The 26,960-nt window shown below is 40.1% G+C and overlaps 1 protein-coding gene across 1 annotated transcript; it reads right to left on the reverse strand.

Moving 5' to 3' along the window:
* On the reverse strand, positions 1 to 24,610 carry lcmt1 (leucine carboxyl methyltransferase 1). Its single transcript, XM_039774577.1, has 11 exons — positions 24,057 to 24,610; positions 21,730 to 21,821; positions 17,969 to 18,090; positions 15,016 to 15,092; positions 11,109 to 11,170; positions 10,186 to 10,288; positions 8,035 to 8,155; positions 734 to 835; positions 557 to 648; positions 355 to 452; positions 1 to 230 (listed from the first exon to the last, which is right to left on the reverse strand). Exons 1-11 carry the CDS (start codon positions 24,137 to 24,139, stop codon positions 208 to 210), a joined length of 975 nt encoding a protein of 324 aa, XP_039630511.1. The 5' UTR covers positions 24,140 to 24,610; the 3' UTR covers positions 1 to 207.
* Positions 24,611 to 26,960: the final 2,350 nt, after the last annotated feature.

Here is a 26,960-nt window from a genome sequence, read left to right on the forward strand (position 1 = left end):
TTGGAGCAGTCACTTTGTTTATAGTAGTTTTTGCTCTGGGTTCAAATTCCAGTCAAGTACACATAATTAAGTAGTAAAGTCACTTGCACAGACAAGGCTGCCACATGTTTGGCTAAAGCTCTTCATCAGCTTCTGTTTGACAACCCTCCCTGCCACCCCTTAGTTTGCAGAAGATGTCATCCTTGTGAAGTCACCTCTGTCCATTCCTTAGTATGATACTTTAGACAGACCTGGAAAATACAAAACGGGCATCAATTTGGTAAAACTAGTTGTGGCCAAGAGCTCATCTGGGAAACTGAGACACTTGCATGTCCTATGGCAACACCCAGAACCCCCCCTTTCACTACTTCTCACCTAAGGCCAATTGATCTTTAGATGCCCAGCAGATGCAGTAATGCTGTAGAAGCTGCTGCAAGAGTTCTTTCTCATCCAGAAATTCAAGGTGCTCCATCCTAAATGATGAGAAAATGATACCACTGGTGAATAAAAGTCCTACAGACTTGCCTGGATGTCCTGCAGAGTATCATGCAAGATTGAAAAAAAAGAGGCAACATGCCTCTCAACATCCTCTGCTGGCAGCTTGCTATACACAGACATCATGTCTAGGGCTTCCACCTTGTTCCAGCCACATGACAGGAACCGGTCTTTCTGCAAAACACAATTAGATTTTCAAAAAGACTTGGATACAACTGCCACATACCTCAGGTATGATGCACATCTGTTTGAAACCCACCTGTGACTCCAGGGACCTGCAGAATTCCACACCAGCCAGGATGCAATGCCGTCTCTGAAGGTTCTCAATCATGATTTGACCAAAGCGATCCGCCATATTTACCTGAATACAAGGCAGCGCAAAGACTACATTGGATAATGTACAGACAAAGCTAAGAGTATCGGCACCCTTCCACTATTTAAAAAAGAATTTGTTTTCTGTGAAATAAGTTGAAACTGACAAAAGTTATTGGCATCGACCATTCTTTATTCCATATTTCATAGAAAAGACACTTCGCTTTTCACTTTGTTTTTGATCTAGGACAATAGCATATCTCTCAGTTATAATAAATAAAAAAAAAAAAAGTCCCAGGATGAGACAAGACTTTTTAGCCTGGGACGTCCCACAAGGCGAGACTTTGTGCTAAGAGATTTAACCACGCCTGGGGCCAGAAATAAAAGACAAAGAGTAGATGACAAAGTAGAACGTTGTAAAGAATTCAAAAACATTAGCACGGTACACATGCACAGCAAGTTAGTGATTATGAAAGTACTAAAATTCGAAAGTCTCAAAAAATGATGGTAAAGATCGCATTAGCACAAACAAACAGAAATTATAACTCGGTGAAATAACAGAACAGCGAAAAGAGATTGAATATACTGTTTGGATTTAAACTTTAAGTCAGAGACTTTAAGATCATCTAATTCGTGTTGCCATCAGGGAAAAGTAGTGTTTCTTCCCAATGAAGAAGCGCATCTGCGACAATTAAAAGATTTGTTGTTTGGTGAAAGTAAAATCCACGAGACGCGAAGTGGCTGGTGCATAGCGCAGGCCCAGGGTTGGCAAGCGAAGCCTTTTAGTTATAAAAAAAACAAAAAAAAAAAAACAAAATGCAAATGGCACAGCTAAATTTATTGGAACACCTCGCAAGTAAAAAGACATACTGTAACTGGATTGTAGTGATATCTCATGTACAGACATGGACAAACGTTTTGAGAATGGCACAAATATGCATTTTTACAAAGTTTGCTGCCTCAGTTTTTATGATGGCAATTTGCATATACAGTAGAGTCTCGCTTATCTGACATAAATATGCCGACAGAATGTTGGATAAGCGAAAATGTTGGATAATGGGAGGTGTTATGAAAAAGCCCATTAAACGTCAAACTATGTTATAATTTTACACCTTACGAACCTAATAATCATGTTTTACAACAAAACAACAGAATAAATTAACTGAAAAAATGAACTTACACTTACAGAATTGTCTGAAGTTAAATACAGTATGTATTGTACTTAAAAAGTTCAGTCCTGTGATGATTTAAAGACATTCTTGATCGCAGTCTGTTTTCCTGATGAGTGCCATTTCTTCGCTGCCAAGTCTCGCCATCTTTGCAGCATCATTATGTCGATTCCTGTAGCTTCTTCTTGTTGCTCAATGTAATTAATTGCAGTTTCTAGAGCCTTAACTCTGTCACTCATATAGTCAACATCCGTAAGAGCGTATACTGTTTACTACCGCATTGTGACTGCGTGTCCCCGTCTTGCACCCGAAAACACGAAGCGGAGTCTCAGTAGTTAAGCAACATCAGCTTTATTCAGCTTGAAACAGCAACAGCGCGGTTGTTTATTGTACTGGGGTCTGCCACTCTCCTATACACAGACACAGCAGTCAGTCAGGGTCGGGGAAAAGTAATACTGTGCCCTACGCATTTATAATGTTCCTTGTATCACCCATTGACAGCGGGTGCTTATAGCATGTCCGCAATCTTTTTGGATTCACTTTTACGGTGAACTGCTACAGCGCTGGGAAACTGCGTTTGCTTTGGGATGCTCTTCCGCCTGTCGTGCCGTTGGGTGCAATCCCACAAGAGTTTAGAAAGTCACTCACACCAGCCATGATTCCTTTCAAAGGTAAAGTGCAGGTTAATTTGCTTTATGTATTTTTACTTTATATTTTGTATTAATCATTTTTAAATTAATGGTTCTGCGGAACGAATTATCTGAATTTCCATTATTTCTTATGGGGAAATTCGCATTGATATACTGTACGAGTGCTTTGGACTGTGAGCACGTTTCCGGAACTATGCTCACAAACTGAGGTTCCACTGTAATTAGCTGCGCTAGAGTCGGGAGCAACAAAAAATATACTATGCTCACGCTCGCAACTTGCAGTTCTTGTTGCTGATTGATGCATTTTTTGTGGTGGGACGTCAAATAATACAGAATTTCAGCTAAGTGAAGGTAGGATAAGCGAGACTCTACTGTGCTCCAGAATGTTATGAGGAGTGATCAAATGAATTGCAATTAATTGCAAAGTCCCTCTTTGCCATGAAAATGAACTTGATCCCAAAAAAAACATTTCCCCTGCTGTTGTGGAGAAGGCTTCAGGGCACCCAAGAAAGTCTAGCAAGTGCCAAGACCATCTTCTAAAGTTGATTCAGCTGAGGGATCGGGGCACCACCAATGCAGAGCTTGCTCAGGAATGGCAGCAGGGAGGTGTGAGTGCATCTGCACACACAGTGAGGCGAAGACTTTTGGAGGATGGCCTGGTGTCAAGAAGGGCAGCAAAAAGCCACTTCTCTCCAAGAAAACCATCAGGGACAGACTGATATTCTGTAAAAGGTACAGGGATTGGACTGCCGAGGACTGTTGGTGTAAAGTCATTTTCTCTGATGAATCCCCTTTCCGATTGTTTGGGGCATCCGGAAAAAAAGATTGTCCAGAGAAGAAAAGGTGAGTGCCACCATCCGTCCTTTGTCATTGTGTCACGCCAACAGTAAAGCATCCTGAGATCATTCATGTGTGGAGTTGCTTCTCAGCCAAAGGAGTGGGCTCACTCACAATTTTGCCTGAGAACACAGCCATGAAAAAAGAATGGCATCAAAACATCCTCCAAGAGCAACTTCTCCCAACCATCCAAGAACAGTTTGGTGATGAACAATGCCTTTTCCAACATGATGGAGCACAGTGCCATAAGGCAAAAGTGGTAACTAAGTGGCTTGGGGAACAAAACATCAAAATTTTGGGTCCATGGCCTGGAAACCCCCCAGACCTTATTCCCATTGAGAACTTGTGGTCAATCCTCAAGAGACGAGTGGACAAACAAAAACCCACTAATTCTGACAAACTCCAAGCATTGATTATGCAAGAATGGGCTGCCCTCAATAAGGATTTGGCCCTGAAGTTGACTGACAGCATGCCAGGGCAAATTGCAGAGGTCTTGGAAAAAAAACGACCAACACTGCAAACATTGACTCTTTGAATAAACGTAATGTAATTGTCAATAAAAGCCTTTGAAACTTATGAAATGCTTGTAATTATACTTAAGTATACTATAGAAACATCTGACAAAAATACCTAAAAACACTGAAGCTGCAAACTTTGTGAAAACCAATACTTGTGTCATTCTCAAAATGTCTGGCCAGGACTATAGACTAGTTACTCAAATTAGTGTCACAGGTGTCTTTAATCTGATAATCGGCCAACCTATCTGAATACAGCAAGGTACTCACTTAGCTGACTGTGTCACTAATTGCATCACACTGAACATGGACAAGAGAAGGATAAGCAGGCACTTGTCAGAGAAGGAAAGAAAGACAGTATAACCAAGCATGGTCACAGTAAAGGCTACAAGACCATCTACAAAAGGCTTAATGGTCCTGTGACCACGGTAGCTATAATTATCAAGAAGTTTAAGCCTCATGGGACAGTAGTCATCCTTTCTGGGTATGGCCCCAAGGAGGAAAATTGACCCCCAGATTGAACAGAAGGATAGTTGAAAAAGTGGAGCAAGAACTATGGAAAAAATCAAGACAGATTCAGGCTGACCCCCAAGATCAAGATACAACAGGCTCAAATGGTACAATCCATTGTCTGAATGAAAACAGGCTCCACTGCAGAAGAGGCAAAAAGATCACACTGCAAAAATCCAGCCTAGAGTGGGCTAAAATGCATGTTGACTAGTTACAGTCTTTCTGGGAGAATGTTCTTCTGATGGATGAAACTAAATCAGAGATGTATAGTAAATCACAGCATATCTGTAGTCACAGATGCCAAAAGTGCTTGCAAAGAAACCAAAACACCACCTCTACAGTGAAACATGGAGGAGGCTCAATAATGTTAATTGGATGCTATGCTGTCTCTGGTACTGGGTGCTCTGAATGTGTGCAGGACTCAATGAAATCAGATCATCAAGGCATTTTGCAGCGAAACATAATGTGTAGTGTCATAAAGCTCTGTCTCAGTTGTAGGTCCCCCAGCAGAATGTACATCTAAGAGCAGCCAAGAATGATCGAGTAGAAACATTGGAATTTTCTAAAGTGGGTAGCTATGAGTGTTGATCTAGATCCATTTGAACATTCTGTAGAAATAACTGAACCTTGACATATGGAGAAGGATCCATCAAACTTAAGAGAACTGGAGCAGGTTTTTTTTTTTTTTGTTTTTTTTAAGAGTGGGCCAAATTGCCAGGTGATTAGAAGTCTCACTCAGAGGCTACAGATGGGCTTAATTGCATTCAATGCTTGAAAAGAGTGTGCTACAGAATAATAGGCTAGGGGTCCCAGTCATTTTCATTTGTTTCATTTTTTTACAAAAACATGTGAATACGTAAATCAACACTACACTGTGTGCACAATTATTAGGCAAGTGAGTATTTTGACCATATCATCATTTTTAATGCGTGTATTCCAACTCCAAGCTGTATTAACTTGAATGCTTATTGGATTTAAGCACGTCAGGTGATGTGTATTTGTGTAATGAGGGAGGGTGTGGCCTAAGGAGATCAACACCCTATATCAAGGTGTGCAGAATTATTAGGCAGCTAGTTTTCCTCAGGCAAAATGGGCCAAAAAAGAGAATTAACTGACTCTGAAAAGTCAAAAATTGTAAAAAGTCTTTCAGAGGGATGCAGCACTTTTGGAATTGCTAAGATATTGGTGTGTGATCACAGAACCATCAAACATTTTGTTGCAAATAGTCAACAGGGTCGCAAGAAACGTGTTGAGAACAAAAGACGCAAATTAGCTGCCAAAGATTTGAGAAGAATCAAACGTGAAGCTACCAGGAACCCATTATCCTCCAGTACTTTCATATTCCAGAGCTGCAACCTACCTGGAGTGCCCAGAAGTACAAGGTGTTCAGTGCTCAAAGACATGGCCAAGGTAAGGAGGGCTGAAACCCAACCACCACTGAACAAGAAACATAAGTTGAAACGTCAAAACTGGGCCAAGAAATATCTGAAGACAGATTTTTTTTCAAAGGTTTTATGGACCGATGAGATGAGAGTGACTCTTGATGGACCAGATGGATGGACCTGTGGATCAGTAATGGGCACAGAGCTCCACTCCAACGTGGAGGTGGGGTACTGGTATGAGCTGGTATTTTTAAAGATGAGCTAGTTGGACCTTTTGCATTGAAGATGAACTCAAAATCAACTCCCAAACCTACTGCCAGTTTTTCGAAGACACTTTCTTCAAACAGTGATACAGGAAAAAGACCATGATTTTTATGCAGGCCAATGCTCCATCACTTGCATCAAGTTCTCCACTGCGTGGCCAGCCAGTAAAGGCCTTAAAGATGAAGGAATAATGACATGGCCCCCCTTCCTCATCTGACCTAAACCCTATCGAGAACTTGTGGGCACTTCTTAAACGCTAGATTTACGGGGGAGAAAAACAATACACCTCTCTGAAGAGTGTCTGGGAGGCTGTAGTCACTGCTCCACAAAAAGCTGATCGTCAACAGATCAAGAAACTGACAGACTCCATGAATGGAAAGGCTTATGACTGTTATTGGAAAGAAGGGTGGCTATATTGGTCATTGATTGATTGATTTATTTTTTTTGAAATGTCAGAGATGTTTATTTGTAAATTTTGAGGTGTTTGTTTATTATTCTCACTATAACAGATGAAAATAAACAAGTGAGATGGGAAAATTTTCATTTTTCCTTTAGTTGCATAATAAATCTGCACACTAATAGTTGCCTAATAATTGTGCGCACATATGTATTCCCCTGATGATGTTCACACTCACATTTCCGTTGTGAAACATTCAGGTTTCAGGTTTATTAACATTTTGGATTGACTGATAGCACTGCGTTTGTTCCATATTAAAATTATCCTCAAAAATACAACTTGCCTAATAATTGTGCACACAGTGTACAATGTCTTGAAAATGGAATAAAGAACGGTGGATGCTAATTACTTTTGTCAGATTCAACATATTTCATAAATAATTGTTAATGTGTTTTTAAATAGCGGAAAGGTATAAACTCTTTTGGCCACACTTCCCAGAATAAATCAGGTGAAAATTTAAATCCCAAAAAGAATGTATGGCACAGCAGAGAGAGAGAAGAAGGAGGAATCTAGACCAAGTCCAGACTCCGTAAACACAGCAAGCAGGCAAAAACAAATTCTTACTACAGTAAATGAGAAAGGAATTCCTTCATTGAACAGCAGGCCACAAAGGAATGCCTACCAAGAGTTACTGCCTAGTGAAAGGAAGAAAGGTTAAAAAAGATCCCTCACATTAACAAATGGGGGAAAAAAAACAGCAAGAAGGCAAACAGGGCAAGACAGGGAAGAAAGCAGGGAAGCATGATGGTGGTGAAAAATGAAAGAAACCCACAGGCAAGGAGAGAGAAAAGGACAGACGGAGAAGAGAAAACTCAAAGTGGGAAGGATGGAAAAGGTGTGAGGCACACAGGAAGAGGGAGAAGGACTGAATGAGGGAGACAAGGAAAAAGGAAGAGCAAACATGAGGTGCATAAGACACCAATGGGGGAGTGAGGAGCAGGACAGGGAAAATGGAGAAGGGAAAGGGAAAAAAAAACACGTAGTAAAAAGTGATGGGGGATGGGGCCAAAGAGCTAGGACAGTGACATGGGACAGGGGGAGTAAGGAGACGTACAAATTAGACCAATTAGGAAGGTGTGGAGTAAAAAAAAATATGAAAGAGGAGAGCATGGGAAGGAAAGAGGGGGAGCAAGTGAAAGGCAAGAAGCACAGAAGTGGTGAAAGTGAGATAAATGGGAAAGGGGAGGAGGAGAGAGGAAGTGCAAGAAGAAAGTGGAGGAACGAGGAAGGGGTGTAGATAAAAGAATCAACAAGGCTGGAACGAAAAAAAAAACCAGTCTGGAATGCTGAGGAGAAAAGAAGCAAGGAGAGGCTGAGATAAAAGAAGCAAACAGAAAGATAATGGAAAGAAAGGCAAAGAGAAAAGGAAGAGTAATGCTGCAGAATAAGAGAAGTAAAAAGGGTAAAAATATGGAGTTAGACAAGAGAATGAGAAAGAACTTGGGGTGCAAAACAGAACCCTACCTGCTCATAGCTGATAAACATGGCAGTATTAAAGGTGCTTGCTGCCCATTTTATCAAATGAGAGGACTGCTCTGGAGACATGTAGACAAGAACACACTCTGCCACCAGTAGCGTGGGTAACCTGAAAGGCCAAAGCAAGAGTGAAGACAGGAGCGGTGCGTGCAAACCTCTCTGTCAGCTTATTTCTCGCAAATCTCAATCAGTAAACAAGCAACACCTCTCTGTTGAAACATCTGTGCAAGAAAAGGTCACCTGTGCGGTGACCCAAGATAGTGTTGCCTCCTGAAATATTTGCTTTTTCCATTATTACTAGCGTGCCACATGTGTTTTGTCCCACAGTTTCACCACGTGAAGCAAAACTCAAGAAGGTGGTTCAGACTTAAACCCTCACCCACATCACAAAAGCAAAAGTGCCCATAACAATGGTCTGTCTTTCTGATCTCTGTATCTGCTGATTTTCATAAGGACAGCATCCCCTTCTCCAATCAACTCTATAGTGGGCAAGGGTTAAAAACAAGAACAATTAAAATTTATTTAGATGCAATGCCCTATATTCTGCCCATCCTATCCAAACTTTGAATAAGCATCTGAAATTACTAAAATCATCAAAAAATGTAAATCAAAATGACAAAAAAGAAACAACTGCCTAAGTCTTCAAAACCTTTGACTATACACATCTTACTAGAAAGCCACTGAAGCTGAGATTATAGCCATGAATCACTTTGGACAAAAGTCTGCCACCTTTGCATGGCCAGTGTTTTTTTTTTAATATCAAATCTCTCAAATTATCAAGAAGTACACTGAGGAGTGCTTTCTTCATGTTTCAATGTAGGTTTTCTGTTCATGTCTGAGGACTGATTGGGGAACTCAAGGACGTTAACTTTCCTTTGGCCTAACATCTTTTTTTTTTTTTTTGTTCTTTTTTTCGCCTTAAACAATTTCTTGTATTAGGGATTTGTTAGTTTTCACATACCCCTTGGGGTCAGAGCGTCCCTGGAGCAATTGCAGGTTAAGGGCCTTCCACAGGGGCCCAGAAGAGTAGGATCTCTTTTGGCAGTGATGGGGATTCAAACCGGCAACCTTCGGGATACCAGCGCAGATCCTTAGCCTCAGAGCCACCATTCCGCCCCAATCTTAGGAGACTGGAGCAGCTTTTATTCTATAAACTTGCCTCAATAGGTACCATCCATATCTGTTCACCTACATCGTCACAAGGCTCTGACATTCTACTGACGAAAACCTCAAAACACGAAGCTATTTGGCTTCACCATGTTTTACATTCAGGGACGGCGTTACAGAGGTAATTATGAGCTCCTTTTGATTAACATAGTATGTATCACTATACTGTACATTAAGGAAGCATGCCCTAATGCGTGGCTTCCTTCTTGCAACCATGTACCTAGTTAGATCTCTCATGCTTCACTTGGAGTTTGGACAAGAGCACATCAAAGAATAGGCCAAGGGCATCAAACTAAAGTGTGTGTGTGAAATTTTCACATTCTTACTTTGTCTATACGTGTTTATCTCCGGGTACTTTAGGTTTCCTCTCACCTCCTAAATATGCCCCCGCTGTTTCCTACCTTATGGCAAGTGTTGCCAGAATAGGCTCCAGCCTCTGTGATCCTTAAATCGATTTGCCAGGCCTGATAATGGATGGATGGCTATCATAAAAATAATAAAATGTATGTTTTATTTCCAACAGTTATTCATCCATCCATTATCCAACTCACTATATCCTAACACAGGGTTACGGGGGTCTGCTGGAGCCAATCCCAGCCAACACAGGGTGCAAGGCAGGAACAAACCTTGAGCAGGGCATCAGCCCACCAAAGGGAAAACACACACACACACCTGCACACCAAGCACACACTAAGGACAATTTAAGATCGCCAATGCACCTAACCTGTACGTCTTTGGACTCTGGGAGGAAACCGGAGCACCCGGAGAAAAACCAGTTATTCATGTTAAATATTTTTTCTATCATGATCAAAGTGCAGAACATGTGATAATAAAAAAACAATGTATTCTGTTTTGTTATCTGTTGATATTAAGATGAGAATAATATACAAAGGTGGCAAGACTTTTAAAGGGCACTGTATATCAGGTTTTAACATACACAACCCAACTTATTGTCTCCTTTCATGAACTCACTGTGTGTCCAGTTGAAACTTCCGTAGTTTCTCTTCTAGCATGGAGGGATCCCGCAAGTCAGCTCCTACAATACAGTACCGGTCTGAATCCAAGCTCTGGCTATCTGGAGAAGAGTAGGGAACATGGACTGTGATGTTGTACTTTACACACATGTGCATTCCAGAGTGTCTCTTAGACAAATTCATACTACACGCTTACTGCCATGCAAGTATAAAATGAAGAGATGCAAACATCTAACTTTTCATATTTACTTGTCTTGTAACATTGCACTCTGGATATCTTGATCACCAGAAATCCACAGTTCCATTTTATGCTATTGTAGAGTAATAGAGTGCTGGTGCTCATGCAAATAGTATTAAGACACAAGATGATATAAGATTACATCCTAAATAGGAGGCCAATCCATTACATGGCACACTTAAGCACACACTCGCATTTCCTCAACTGAAGGAATTTAATTATGTCAATCAGTTTGACATGAACATGTAAGAAAAATGGAATACCCAGAGGAAATTAGGGATAAAGGATAACGTCAATGCAGACAATTAAAACACTGGGATTGATTCCAGGTCCATGGGGCTATTAGGCAGGAGTATAAATTGCTGCACCAAAGTGCTGTTTAGCTGGAAATGTTTTTTTAAACTCCAAGATGGGAACTCCAAGTTGGCAGCTTGTGAATTAAAGAACAAAACTTCCAAATGCTAAAGAGCTTTCTGTCATATGACACTTGGGTCAGTGTGAATGTGCAGAGTAAGGAGTGGTAAATGTGAGGAAGGCTAATGGGAATTTAGGAGGAGATTCATTCTGCTAATCATGCTGCATGAAGTATTATAGCTAGCAAAGACGTGCAAGAACTTTACGGTTCAAAATTTTCTTGCCCGGAGCACATCCCGGTCAATTGACAAGTCTTAAGTAACACTTACCAATTAGAAGCATGTCTGTTGAGTGTGTCTCTATGATGGGTTTAGAGAGGGGTGGCTTTGACCTGTGAACACATAAATCCGAGTATAAGAAAATTAACAAGAAAGCCTCCATCTTAAAAACAAGGATGCCATCTTATTTTCTTAATGTCAAAAGCCACACCTGTATTCTGTATATATTCATTACCAACTGTCCACTTGCACCATTCTCACATCTACATCTGCGGTCACTGGTGACAAATCACTCAGTACCCCACCTCCACACTGGTCTCTCTCACTATAGTCTTGCTACACTGTACACCCCCAATACAAAATGGCCTTCCTCAAACAATCCCAAAAACAGCCCCCATATTCCCCAGCAAGATATCAGTCAGGGCCCTGCCCTTCTCTATTTCATGTCCTCATTTGTATCCACTAGATGAGAAGTAATGGGCCTGGAGTCACACAACACCTATAAAGAAAATCATCCTGTTTAACTGAGTAAGCAGGCTTCAGAATTTTAATCTGCCACTACAAGGCTGTCACATAACATAGTAAGCTCTCTCTCTTTATTCAGCCTCGTTGCCCCCTCACTGCAACTGCACCCTAAACACAGAATAAAGGAGTTTCTTAAATATTTGGATAAAACCTACCAAACATTCTCAAACTCACTTAATTAAGCAGAGTCATGGGAGACTTGGGTCAATCATGGCTGAGTTGGGTAAAGGGCCAGAACCAACCTTTGATGATATGGTAATCCATCATAAGGATCACAGGATAAAGTTTATTTGCTCTTATGTAGTACTGTGCAAAAGTCTTCAGTACTTGTTGGAAAACTGCTGCAAAGTGGGAATGTTTTCAAAAATAATGCCACGATTAGTTTCTATTTATAAATAAAATAATAAAGAACAAAGCAAACAGAAAAGCATAAATTAAATTAATATTTGGTATGACCACCCTTTGCCTTAAAAAACAGCAGCAATTCTCTTAAGACCAGTTGCATATAGTTTCTGAAGTTACTTGCATGGTTGGTTGTTTGAGGCTCTTGGAGAACTTGCCACAGTTCTACAGCAGACTTTTGCCATCTTACTTGCTTCTTTCTGTCTCTCCAGGCAATCCGAGTCTGGCTTGATGATATTGAGATCAGGGCTCTGAGGGGGACATACCATCTGTTGCAGGATTCCCTGCTGCCAGTTTTGCTGCAGATATTTTTTTTATGATTTTAGCCAAGTGTTTGGGGTTATATGTTGCAGAATGAAGTTGGGACTGATCAGATGCCTCCCTAATAATACTACATGATGGATAAGAATCTGCTTGTATTTCTTAACAGTGAGCTGGGTCATCGATTTGGATCAAATCACCAACTCCATTTGCAGAAATACAGCCCCAGTTGCAGGGAACCTCCAATGTGCCTCACTGTTGCCTGCAGACACTCATTCATGTATCATTCCCCAGCCCTTCGGTGGACAAACTGCCGTCTGTCAACACCAAGAATTTCACATTTTGACTCATCAGTTCAGAACACTTGCTGCCATTTATGTGCACTCCAAACCCCAGTGCTTCAGTGTGTATGTGACTCATCTGAGTTTATTTCCACTTCAGAGGAATGGCTTTTTGGTCACAACTAGATGGGTATAACCAGGGTCTCAGTAGTTTCTGCTAGTTCTGAGCTAATAGCAGCAATGGACATCTTCCAATTTCCAAAGGAAGTGATGTATTTCTTGTTTGCTGCACTCAGTTTCTGCGGCCAACTACTGCGTTTCAGGTCCTCAGTCTGGCTCATTTGTTTGAGCTTCTGTAGAAGAGCTTGGAGGGAACATCTGGAAACACCTGTCTGCTTGGAAGAGACCTTGATGTTGCAGGATGATACATTGTGTCTTGCTGCAATGCTCAATTTTACCATAATGTATGATTTGCAGGTTAAATTACCATGTCTGCAACCTTCCTCACCATTTCAGAATGTCGGTCCGTTGCTGTGATAAATGGTCTATGGTGATGGGACAGTGGGTGTGTGCAAGCACTGAGGGACTAGCGGTGGGGGGCATGAGAGGCTCAGACTGGGAGCCCTGCTGGAAGCTATGGACAGCAGGGGCCCCTGGCCTGTAAATGATGGTTAACTGCACCTGTCAGAGGGCATCTATTCTTACTGCGAAGTCCAGGTGGCATCTCTTCTTTCTGCGATGTCCGAACAAGACAAGGGAAGGAGATGGTGAGTTTAAGAGGAAGCTCATAATTTTTATGTACTGAACTGTCTCTGGCTTTTTTTAATCTTGTTAGTTTTAAGTGGAGGTTTTATATGGACTATTTTTACCATCATGTTCACTACTGATTGTGTCACACACGTGCAATCAGGAGACAACTAAAGGGCCTGAATAATAGTAATTCTGAACTAATTGTCTCTCTCAATCCCTTACAGACCATTCTCAGGAAATCCCGCCTGGTTCTGTCCAACCGATGATGTAACTTCCAGTTCCGGCGCTGCCAATGACATCACTTCCTCCACTTGTCTTTAAAAGCTACAATTTTAAGGCAGGAATTCAGTTCTGTTTTAGACTCGCATGAGTAAAGAACTCTTGACAATTTACCTCTTTGCAGCCAGGATAAAATATACGAGTGGCTGCCCCAAAACATTTTATGTCTCATCGTGCTTTTTGTGACAGCTGTTTATTAGATTATTTATTTATTTATTGAAGATTGAAACACTTTACTTTTTGAACTTTGTTTTGACTAATTTAAATAAAAGCACTAGTTCACTTTTGCACCTACCTCTTGCTGCATGTTAGTGTATCCTCATTTGCCCGGTTCATTTTGGTTAGGACTATTGGCGGTTCGAACTCAAGCCGCTCCCAGATGCAACAGGGAGCATGAAGATGACCCAGACCGTCACACTTGCCCAGTTTTACTCCTTCTACACAGCTATTTCTTTTTCAAGTAATCACTTTGGTTCCACCCACGCATTCTGACAGTGATCTTAATCAAGCCCCGGGATATATGCTTACAAAGATATCACATTTTTAACTGAAACTGGGGCTTCCCTTTTTGCAAAAAGAATGTTTGGAACTCAGAAAACACTTTATTCTGTTATGCTAATTTAGAGGAAATTAAACAACCATCTAAAACAAACATTTTGTGTATGATCTGAAGTGCATAAGACTTTTGCACAGTACAATGTTTGATTATTCAAACACAAATAATGGCCAGTTTGATAACATACAACTAAAATAAAACAAAGTATATGGAATAATTAAAGCTGCACCAGCAAAATTTATGTACTCTGTTAAAAGCCCAGACATTTATTTATATATAATGGTGGTCAAAATGTTTCCTTATGTATGTATGTATATATATATTTTTTCCCATAAACATTCAAGGATTCTCAACTGGCCTGCCACCTTTTTAAAAGGTCTGTGAGTGAATAAATTAATGTCTTTGGGTGTAGGAGTCTGCGCAATGTATTAGTACTTCATCGAGAAACGATTACAGTATAGTGCCTGGTGCTGTTGGGATACGTTTGCTTTTCATGATCCTGAACTGGACCAAGTAAGTCTGGTAATGAAAATGGACGGACATTAATTACCTGCTGACTGAGGGAAAAAAAAAAACGATGTAAACAAGGAGGTATTAACCTGGTATCCTTTTCCACCTTAGTACGTTCCTCATTTGCAGCTCTTTAAAAAGTTTAAGAAAAAGGCATTAAGCACTTTTTTTTCCTCTTTTGCGGGTCACGGTTTAATGAATTAGTACATTCTATTCAGTCATGTGGCCTTAGACAACCAGGACTGGCCAATCCTGCCTAATGGTTTCTTCATGTCTACAGTCCTGAGAAGCACAAACACCGTATGATGCCACCTTCTAAATATATTGTGGATTTAATAAAAAAGGACCATACTTTACCACACTTTAAGGCAAACAGAAGCAACACTGGTCTTACTTGATGATGTGTAACTTTCTTGCAACAGTCATTGGAAAGTCAACTTCAAAGTATTTTCTTGGAAGAAGATTTTCATCCTGAAAGTCAAAATAAATTGGCAAAATTTATCAATATGGAAACGTAGGAAATTGGACTGTGTGGCCTAAGGGAATTATATCTGCACCAGCAAATAACTACTGTGTATCCACAGGAGAAGAAGTATTCATTTTATTTTGCGAGAACTGTTTTACTTCAGGATAAGATGGACCTTTTTAGCCAAGACTAAAACTGTCTTCCAGCTGTCAATCAAATTGACATTCAACCAGTGTTATGTCTTAGCAATTCAATGGAATTAATTGAAGAATGTCTATAACATGCAATATTTTCATGGGCATGTTTGGTATTAAATTAAAGCCAATGTTATGGTGCATATTTTTGGGATATTTCCAGAAAGGTATGTTTCTGTTATTATATCACTGCAAACCCTTTCTGTAATTATGCATACTAATGAAGCAAAACCCAGGCATACTTTCTCATGGTAAAACTTTATGACATTTGAAGTTTGGATGTGTTTAGATCTTTGACTAACCTTAGCTTTTCAGGGTATATAAGGATAGGTTTTCAAATGCGAAAGGGAAAATTCACATTTCTGTCTTCCAGGATGCATATTGTGCATTTCTGGTATTACTTATTTAGTCTTTTTTAATTCATTCAGCTTGTATATAAATTTAGAATTTATTGTATTAATAAATTCTCAATTATTGCACTGGTTAATTGCCTGCTATCATTTTAATTAATCTTGAAAAGGTGTAGCCTTTTTTTACTGTGCACACATGCTGGAAACTCAGCCTCTGAGGTTGGCAGTTGAAATAAGGCTCATTTATACTTCCCTCTCAGAACGCGTATGCGCACGCATCATGGCTGCCACGTGTTCCCAGCATTCCTTTGATGTGTCCTCTGAGCAGGTCCTCAGAAATTAACACAACTCGTGCACGAGTTGCAGAACCAGCAAAAAGTCGGGGGACACAGTGTGATAAAAGTCGGGATGCAACGTCAGAGTTTCTGTTTACTATCTACATGTGACAGAAAGCTGCTTTGAGGATCCTATAGGATCAATGTGCGCGTTTCGGTGTTTGATGAATGGTTCGATGTAGTGAAGCAAAATGCCAACATACAGATGTATTCGTAGTGCTTTTATATTCAAGCGTCGTATATTCCCGATCATAATGACACGATACATTTAAAAAGGCTCACATACCATCTTTTGTGCCGTCTTTTTTTTTTTTTTGCAACTTCACAACAGCAATATAATTTACAGGGCTGTATTTGAGCCACAGAGAAAAAAAATTAAGAACATGGTGAAAACGTGTATTTTGTGATTAAAGTGGAAATTTCAGCTTTAATTTCGAAATATCCACTTTAACCTCGTAATTTACTTTATCATTAAAGCAGACCGTCGTAAACATCATCCCAGTTGCTAATCACTTACGGGCTTCTGGGGCTTCCTCCTGACCTGACAGCAGCGGCAAACAGCAATAGATCACCACACAGAACACATTAAATTGTGAGCAGGGGGGCTGAATGCACCCCTAGAAGACACGGATGCTCCTCAAAAAACCCCTCTTAAAAACAGTGATAGACTACCTTCACATAGCTTGCGGCTGCTCTGTCACGTGATATGCTTCTCATGCGGCGGTACGCATACTTAAAATCATGAACAAGTACCTGTCCTTTTGGCTGATTGCTTTGTTTCTCTCTCCTCCCCCAGACATCCTCTGCTCTTGTTAGGGGTCCCGCTCCCGTTGTGCTTGCCTATGATGTTTGCCTATTCTTTTAAACGAGAACTAACTGCATACTGAGCTCGTTTTACTTCTGAAAGAGACATGTTTGTTTGAAGTGTTTGAATAAAAGTTCCTGCCTCTACAATCTCCTGTGTTTTTGTGCAACTCTCTGCACATTAAGAATCCCTAGATTTATACTTGATATCACTTTCATGATGAAATGCATTAAAGTATGTATGTTACATTTTACAGATAAATCATTAATTTCATTTAAATAATGATTACTGATAATAATTACACACATCGGGTAACACGGTGTTGGAGCATTAGCGCTGCTGTCTTGCAGGGAGTCACATTGCTGATACTCCCTCCCTGGAGTTTACATGTTTTCCTGCTGGGTTTCCTCAGTGTGCTCCAGTTTCCTTCCAAAGATATGCAGATTTGGTGACACTAAAATGACTCCAGTGTATGTGAGTGCTTGTGTTTACCTTGCAATTAGCTGATGTCCCGTCTAGGGATTGTTTCTGCCCCCTGCCCAATGCTTGCTGGAATGGGCACATCCCTGGATTGATGGATTTCATCATTAAACATCCTTTTCAGAGATATTGTGGCAAGGTGTCATGATTTTAATGGGTGTTCCAGGCAATTCACAACACAGCGAAGCCGAACCTGTTCTCACCATGATAATATCTCGCACTGCCACCTGGTGGGTTCTTCCAGATTTCCGTAAACTACGCGTTCAAGTATAAACAGTACAACGTTTGCGTAGCAGGATTGTCCGCTGAAGCATGCGTCACTTGAAGAATAAACCTGGCCATATTCTTATTTGGCAAGTATTTTTAATAGCTAGGCTTTGAATTAAATGTAACACACATTAAGTTAAGCTGTCTAGCATATGAAGCTTTATTCGGAGACACAAGCTTTGGAATGGGGTTTAGCCTCTGAATTTGCATATGAAAATTTATGTATGTAAGACACGCTAAGATAGCTACTTAGCCCCTGAGGTTTCATTATACAGCGAAAGCTTTTACAATGAAAGCAATACACTGGAGTTGGATTAATGGTCCACATTCCTATTCCCATCATTGGTTAGGAGAAGTGACACTGTAGTTAAAATTTAACATGTCTAAATTAACAGCCTGGTAAAAGCACCTACAGAAGGATAAGTAAATAAACATATTACTTCTTTGTACCTTCAGCCTCCAGAAAGTAGTGTCCAGGCCGGCTCCCAGGTTGATTATTTGACAATTCTGTTCACACCTGCGCACAAATGCATCAAGGAGGTAGTACACACCTTTGACCCGTGCATAGTAACCTGAAAGAGACAGCCAAGACCAGGGCACGTGTTAACATAATCCACAGCAGAGAATGTCCAGAGTTAGTATGAAGATTAATGAAATATGAAAACAAATAAACAAAACACTATAACAAATGAAACAAGTAAGAAAACATATGTGTAGCGTAACAGTCAGGTGCTTTCAGTGACTTAGCCTTTTTTTTACGATTTGATATACTTTGTTTGTCTTTTTGCATGACCTCTGGGGGTCAGAGCACAGGCTGAGTGTTGTACAGTACAGCAGCCCTAGAGCAATTTTCAGTTTAAGGGCTTTGTTGTTGCTGTAGGTCCCAACAGCATAGGATCCCTTTTGGGATTTGAACCAGCAACCTTTCAGATACCAGCATAGATCCTTAGCCACAGAGATACCACTCTGTCCATTTTGAAAGTTGAAGCATTTTTAATTTTTCTAATCTTAGTTAATCAAAGACAGTAGTAGTGCATTGTTGTGAATTCAGTATTTTTGCAGCAATAGGCCATATTAAAGATCAAACATGATAGCAGAATGCAAGTATATGTATGGTACATAAAATACATGTTTTTAGTATCATTTAAAATATAATGCACCAATAAGCTTATGGCTCCGGAAGTAGCTGATTCCAAATCAAGTGATATGAAAGCGTTACATTAATTGATGTACTAATGTAAGTTGTTGGTTACGCAGGCTCCATGGCTGGCTGTAATTCAGTTACAGGTTGGTTAGTATGAGTAACAGTCGCACTGTACTCTTTATACATGACAGTAAAGACCCTATATTTCTTAAACATGACATTTTTTTAAAAAGCACTTAATCGACAGTTAAAATCTATACTATCATAGTTAGCATACATACAAGCAGCGGATGAAGCATTGAGTTCCTGGACACTTGTACAACTCTTCTGGTGTTTCAATAACTTGTATTTGGGATCTGACTTCAGGAGCTGCTATCGAACATGTATAAGAGGAAAAGTATACAAACTGAAATATCTTCTCTCAAGGTAAAATTCAAAAATAATCAACTTATCTGTAACTGAAATTTCACAGAAAGCTTCCCTGTTTTACAATCGATGGCTCTGAAAGTTTTCAAATATTGCCAAATGGGAGTTTTGGAAATGTCAATTTTTTTTTTTACAGTGGACTCTACAGAAATACCTCAACAAAAGTTCAACTTTCTCCTGACAGATTTCATTGAAGAATTAGTATACCAAAAGCCAATTAACCTGGTACACTGAAAGACAAGTGAGTTATAAGGTGACAGACAGACAGTCAGTCCTGACAACAACAGCAAGTATTTTGGCATTTCCACGCTTGCTTGGACATCTTAAAGTTTCATGAATTTATATGCTTTTAATGGCTTTTGTTTTTACATTAAGCACAAAGAACTAAAAGTTATCTTTTTCAGTTTATTTATATAAATATTACAAACTCTAATTCAGGATCTCAGGAAGCCTGAGCCCCACATGATGTACATGAGGTGCAAGTGTGGAACCAACCAATGGTGGGATGCCAGTTTAATTTTAAGAGTAAAACTAGCCATGTCTATTCATACTAAGCCAAGTAACTTAACCGATCATACTTGGACAACTAGAAAAACACAAAGACACGAGTGAGGAAACAAACTTGGAACTGCGAAACAAACTTGGAACTGCAACCATGGTGCCACCCACAATCTGACAACCTCTTCCATAACAAGTAAAACAAAATTTTAAAATCTCTTTTTTTTCATACTTATAAATGTTTATTTCATGGCAGTTTTTTTTAGAAAGAAATCATAAGCAAGATTCACTAGAATTAGGCTTTCTACTTTTAGTTATTAAAAAAGGGCCTTAAAGTATCAAGTATTTGAAGGTAATGAAGGGAACACATGGTTAACAAGAAATCAATTCTTAAAATGAAAACATAAAGAAATCACCTAAAAGTAGTCTTTGCATTATGCCAGTGTTTCTTGAATATGGAACTGCGTATATTTGCTTTTCTTTGCACACAGAACAAAGAGTCCAGAAGACGAGTCATCATTTCACATTTACTAATGGCCGTGTGCTTATCATTTAATGGTTACTTTAATAAAAGACACTGCTAAAGACACACGACAGTAAAATGTCAACAAATAAGCACTGGAAAATTTCAAGTTTTATTTTACCCTTCTGTAATTCTGCACAAATGTTAAAAAAAGGGATATGGAATTTCTACACTAAAATAACAAAATGGAAAACCAGCATAACTTCATGTTCCCTAAACTGTTTGGAGCAAAAAGATACTCCCGGTGAGAATTTGGGTGATTCTTGCACATTTCTTCATGTTTAACACTGACCCACATCCAACCATCCATTTTCTGACCCACTTATGAAGTTTAGAGTCACAGAGAGCTAGCACCTATTCTCAGTACTGCTGGTTACAAGGTAGAACTTAACCCCGGATGGTTTGACTGTTCATTGCAGTGCACACAATCACATTCACATCATGGGACCTACTTTGAGCTGCCAGTTAAGCTAACCTCCAAGACTTTGATATGTGAAGAAAACCGGAGTAACCACATGGGAAAAAATATGCAAACTCCATACAGAGAGTGAGCACGCCAGGACTTAACCCTAATCTCCATAAATCTAAGATGACGTAGCACTAACCACTGCATCTGAGACTCTCCCACTTCTAATATATAAAGCAAAATGTGTGTTTGTCCAGTATGCAGATCCACACAGTTGAACCTATTGTGGCGTCATTCCAAACTTTTTCCCCTGGGAACTTTATTTAGTGAACACTGCTGCACTTTATTCCACCCTAAACAGTAGTGCTATGTATGTCTTTATAACACAAAATTCTTAAGCCTTGTGCATTCATATTCTGGATCACATTCATTAAACATATATTTGGTTATTTAAAGTTACTTATTGCTAATAACTTTACTTTTTTCTCTATAATTGCTAACATTAATGTTTACTACCAATTAAGGTTGACTTGAGCAGAAACAGCAGAATACCAGCCATTCTCATGTATTTCACAAATCAGTTGGTGAAAGGATTTGAACACATAATGAAATATTCAGGTAATAACAGTCTGTGTTTTTGTGAACATGCAATTCAGAAGCTGAAAGGGCAACACTAGAAATTTAAGTGAGTTTCGGCAGAGAAATAATAGTGGACGCCAAGCACAAGACTGAGATAAGAAAGATCAAATGGATACAAAGGATTCCCCCGCAAATAAGGAGGACAAATCCAGCGGCAAAAAAGTGCAAGCAGTAAGCAGTAATACGTAGAAGCTGATGGTATTTTGAGCATATGGACCAAATGGTGGAGCATGACATTGTGGAGATGAACACTAGTGATAAAAGTGGAAGACATGGGGCAAAGATGATGGGGATGGCATTAAAAGAATGGGTCTGGTTCTGAAGAAAGTTAAGATATTTAAGTGAAAGCAGCAGCAACCAACCTGCTAAAACCCAGGAAATCTTAAAAGAAAAGGTTTGTTGTAAGTGAAAACAAAAATATATGTCCTTACTAGTCACAAAATAATATAAACACCAGGTTATTACACATTGGTGCAAATAATGATAATCTCCTGGATTAATGTTGATTGACTAGGAGTCTTAACGCAGAATCTTTTAGTTTAAAAATGATGTCCAAGAAGAGAGATGGAACTTGCCTCTGTTGATTTCTGGAGCTTTCCTTTCACTTGTCTGTCTCACAAAATACTGGATAAAGGCATCTTTCCAGTAACCTTTACTGGTAGCATACCTGAAAAAAAGAATGGGAAAAAATTGTACATTTCTTGCATTTATATAGCACATTTCTAAGCCAGTGTGTCCACAGAGCACTTTCCCAAGTAGGTACAACATAAAATCTAGGTAAATGTAAAGTGGTTATAAAAAGTATTAAAACCTCCATGAAAGCACAATGTATTTAACTGAGATTTGTTATTGTCACTCAAAACAATATACTCTATAATGTCAATGTGAAAAATCTCCACATATTATACACATTAATTAGGAATAAAAACAGAAAATTAACTGCATGCATACATACCTCTTGCTCTGACACTCCTAAATTACCTGTGAAGTAACTACCTCTCCTCTTCATCTAACATACTTAATTATTTGGAGTCTATGTGTGTGCAGTTGTGGCATTTCACATGCTTCAGAATAAATACCTCTATGTCTAAGAGCTTCCTTAGTTTGTCAGTGCAGTCCAATGGAAACATGACTACACACCATGAAGGTCACCATAAAACTTGTAACGAAATGGATTGGGTCAAGTAACAAAAAAACCCTGTAAGACTTGTAAATGTGGGGCTTGGAAGACAATGTATCTTCTACACTGGGTAATCTAAACCCAAAAGGCTAGTGTCCTGGAGTGGCCCAGTCAGAGCCCTGACCTCAGTCTAACTGAGCATCTTTGGGACGACTTGACAATTTCAGTTCACAAGTGTTTCCTCTCCAATGTGATGGTGCTTGAGTAATGTTCCAAGAAAAATGGACAACAATTCCAATGTCAAGATATGCAATGCTGACAGAGACTTACGCAAAGAGGCTCATAACTGTAATTGATGCCAAATGAGCTACTTCCAAGTATTTATGGGAGTAATTACTTATGCAATAAATTACTTTCTGGTTTTAGATTTTTAAATTCATTAAAACGTGTAGTATTCATTTTATTCACTTTGACATTAATAGATAAATGCAAAAAATCATAGAAAAATATATTAGTGTTGAATTGTATAACAAAATAAAATAGGTCCATCAAACTGGTAAATGTGCCATCACAATTAAACATGCTGCCATTATCTATCCAGATAAGCGTCCACTTCACTTGACCCAGAACCAGCCATCAAAGAAACAAATTGAGTCCCAGCACTGTCTGAATCCTCCAGTATGCTTAGACCAGCAAAGTTCAGAGCAAGGCAAGAGGCCTCCTTGCAGAGCAGAAGCTTTTGTGTTCTGGACAGACAGACACACACAGACAAACAGACGAGTTGAGTTGAGGAGAGGAGCTGAGGGCATCCTGTGGAGATTGACAAGGCTCACCGTATGAGGAATAAACTGCAAGTAGCAGGATAGAGCAGTACACTTTACATTGGATGGTAGTTAACTGGTCTATTTGGACATGAAAACCTTTAGAAATATTATAACTGTTAGGTTTATACAATTAAATCAGATTTTGATTTAAATCAATCATGGAGCTTCTGTTTACAATATCATATTTCCAGAAAGATGATTTGAGCATTTCATTTTATAAATGGATAGATAGATATGTTAGACAGCAAGACATACATTACAGACAGGCACCATGATAGCTAGCTAGCTAGATAGACAGACAGATATGACAGGCACTGTGACTGCGAGCTACACAAACTGACAGACAGCCAGGACAGGCACTATGATAGCTAGCTAGCTAGATAGACAGACAGATATGACAGGCACTTTGGTAGCCATAGCTACACAAACAGACAGACAGACATGACAGGCACTGTCACAGCTAGCTACACAAACAAACAGACAGACAGCCAGGACGGGCACTATGATACTTAGCAAGATAGACTGACATGACGGGCACTGTGGCAGCCTTTGCCACACAGGCAGCAAGCCAAGCCAGGCACCATGACAGCTAGCTGGATAGACAGACAGACATGACAGGCACTGTGACAGCCATAGCTACACAAACAGACAGATAGCCAGGACAGGCACTATGACAGCTAGATAGCAATGTAGATAGACAGACAGGCATTGTGACCGCTAGTTACACAAACAAAGAGACAGACAGGACAGGCACTATGATAACTAGTTAGCTTGCTAGACAGACAGACATGACAGGCACTGTGGCAGCTAACAGACAGGCATCATGACATCTAGCTAGACAGACAGACAGACAGCAAAGGTACCCTGATAGCTAGCTAGCTAGACAGACAGGCCAGCCACTATGATAGCTAACTAACTAATCGGTTCTTTCGTTGTTGGTGATTTAACACTATCGTACCTCTTACAGACAGAGGCGTCATCGCAGGTGGCTCTGACTGCATCATCCGAGGTTTCCGAGTCAGTGAAAGCCGGTCGAGCCATTCAATTCGGCTAGAAGAACTGTGGACCTCGAGCGGAGACAGGTGACTCCAGGGGGGTGTCAGTCCAAAACAGACACTGGAAAAACAGCACGTGGAACAAACGCACTCTTGTGACAGTTCGTTCACTTTTAGTGGACAGGGGAGCAGTACGGAAGCCAAGATGTAGCCGGAGAGTCCGCCCTATGCTAAAACAGAGGGGTCAGCAGTCTTAGTTTGGGGGAAACTCGATAGTCTGAAATTCCGCTGCATTCGTGGTCTAGGCAATCAGCCTCCTGTCTGTACAGTCTGCTTCTTTCCGCGGACAAAAAACACCGCTGACCAGTTTGGCAATGGAAAAAAAATATTTGTGTCTTTTGCGGTGCTAAAAAAAAGTGCGTTTTATGTGTAAAGACGAAGAAATCGACACACTAAATCTTCCCCGGTAAAGTAGTTAACAACAAAGAATGCCATTGGCTCGTAAGAATGTCTCTGTTTTGGCCTTCTAGCCTACTCGGTTATATGCTACTGCCATCTTGCTTACAGGATGTACCATAGCATTGCACTGCTGTTGTAAAATTCCGACTCTCTTCTATAGTTCAAGATGGACTGCAAAAATGAACTGGAAATGGACAGAAATCTAACGTAGACTGTTGTAGTGTGCAATTTGTGATCTCGTGTTAGTATATATGTATAAAGTAACAAGACTTCAATTACAATTACAATTAATTCCGATTAAATATGCTTGTTAGCTGTGTATTAGCCAGTGGCTGAAACAAAACAATGGAACAGGCGGTTTTCTCTGTTGTTTTGGCTTCTTCACCCTCTTTCTGCATATGCGATAATATTTTAGAGCAGTGGTTCTCAGCCTGTGGTACGTGTGCCCACGTTTTGCCCAGCCAGAATAATAATAAGTTTTGCTCAACGTAGCAAAATGCTTGATGCTCCTGTCATAAACAGAACTGTGACTGCAGCACCACCTACAGATGCCACAGCACAGCTGAAAATATGGTACTGCCACTGGTGATCATCGCTTCAAATGGAACAAGCACACTGCAAAGAGGAGACACTTTTGCACTTTGAAGACTGATCAGTCACATTTTTGGCTCATCTGGCTGAGACGTGGTATCCAGATCTGATTTGGTATACTATTAGCCCAGTGAGGATAACCTGTGAAGAGAAGGTTTCCCGAGTAAAGTGACAAAAACAGTCACCTTCCAGAAAAAAAAAAAAAAAACAGAGCCCAAGAAATAAAGTGCCAGTACCTTGGTCAGCAACACCATCGTGCATACAACCAGTTGCAATCATCTTAACCTGCTGATTCACCCCTCCAGGTACTTCAGTCATACAGTGAAAGCCTGGTTGATGAAGCCATCAGGAGCAGATTCTGCACCCTCAGCCTCTCTGCACAGCTGCAGATGCAGATATTCCACTTTCTTATCCATTCTGTACTTTTGTACAGCAGCACGTTAGGGGCCAGGCTCTGTGAACACACACGTACACACACTCTTCCCAAGAGTTTCCCACATTCACAGCACATTTACAAAGCACAAGTATTAAACAGCACATACATTAATGCCCTTTGCTTTTTCTTTCTCTTGCTCTTCTTCTCTCCATTTCCACTCATCCTCCAGCAAGCTTCGTCACCTTCCTCCTGACTCTGGCTCCTGGAGCAGTGGCTTCTTTTATCCTGCATTCAGGAGTATTTCCGTTGGCGTTGTACGGAAGTACTTCTGGGTGAGGCAGAAGCCAGACAAAGTACCCCACCCGCTGCACCCACAGAACCAACAGGGCTGATCCCACAAACTTCAAGTTCCAGCATGTCCTGTGGGAATCTGGAGTGCTGTAGCAACCCAAGGGGGCTGCCATCTAGTGCGTCCCAGCCGGGTAAAGGCCCCGGCCATCCACCACACCATTCAGACCATGACTTATTTCAGATAGCTGTGCTTTGGCTAGTTAGTCTGTGTAAACAGAATGATGTCATCTACACATTCATTTTCTTATTTTACTTAATCAATTTTTGGATTCTTAGGAAGCTAGGGCCTTTCCAGGCACCAAGTGGGTTCAAGGCAGGAGCCAGCTATAGACAGGCTGCCAATCCATTGTAGAGCACCGTGACTCATGCTAGGCCAATTTAAAATTGTCAGTTACCAGGAGCAGTGAGGCAGTATCACAAATGTATTACTAACTGCTGAAACACCATGCCACCCACAGAAGTAAAAAAAGACCAAACCATGTGTTGTAAGACACATTCAGGCTGTGTGCTGTGAACACATGAACTAAGACAGGCAGCTTTAGGGGACATCATTGGTGACTGGCCAATAGGATGAAAGAAAACTGTGGAGGTGGGGTTGATGGTATTCAGGTAGTAACACAAGGGTGGGTGGAGTTTTCAGAACGGGATAGCTATTTCTGTTGCCTGTCTGGCCACTGTGGTGAATCAAATTACAAAATGACCATCAGCCTTTAACAAAGAAATTAACCTTATTAAACTAATAACATCTTTATTTGTATATTCATTTTAATACAATAACTAATTCAGCTAGCATGTATTCTCAAAATAAACATTAGTAAAAGTATTTTTTTTATAAAAAACTCTTGGTAGTTATTGCTTTATTCCAGTACTTGGACTGGAGTGACTATAGTCTTGACAACTTGAAGTTTTCTAACATGACAATAAAAGCGAAGCATTGAAGACATGAACATTAACATGTGCAAATATGTGTCTCACAGTTCTAGAGTTCTGGGTTAAAATTCTAGCCTGGGTGTTGTTTGTAAGAGGTCTGCATGATCTCCGTATGTCTTTTTTGAGCTTTCCTTCAGGTACTCTGTTTCAGTCTTCCACA

This window comes from Polypterus senegalus, chromosome 13 (genome assembly GCF_016835505.1).
Source record: "Polypterus senegalus isolate Bchr_013 chromosome 13, ASM1683550v1, whole genome shotgun sequence".
Lineage (NCBI taxonomy): Eukaryota > Metazoa > Chordata > Cladistia > Polypteriformes > Polypteridae > Polypterus > Polypterus senegalus.

What these genes read in the sequence shown, in the direction of transcription:
- lcmt1 (XM_039774577.1), bottom strand. Translation starts at nt 24,139, where the DNA reads ATGGCTCGACCGGCTTTCACTGACTCGGAAACCTCGGATGATGCAGTC. An exon ending in AAGTTTCAACTGGACACACA is followed by an intron (nt 8,156 to 10,185) that starts GTGAGTTCATGA and finishes TTGGCCTTTCAG; the next exon opens with GTTACCCACGCTACTGGTGG. An exon ending in GCAGGTCCCTGGAGTCACAG is followed by an intron (nt 649 to 733) that starts GTGGGTTTCAAA and finishes TGTGTTTTGCAG; the next exon opens with AAAGACCGGTTCCTGTCATG.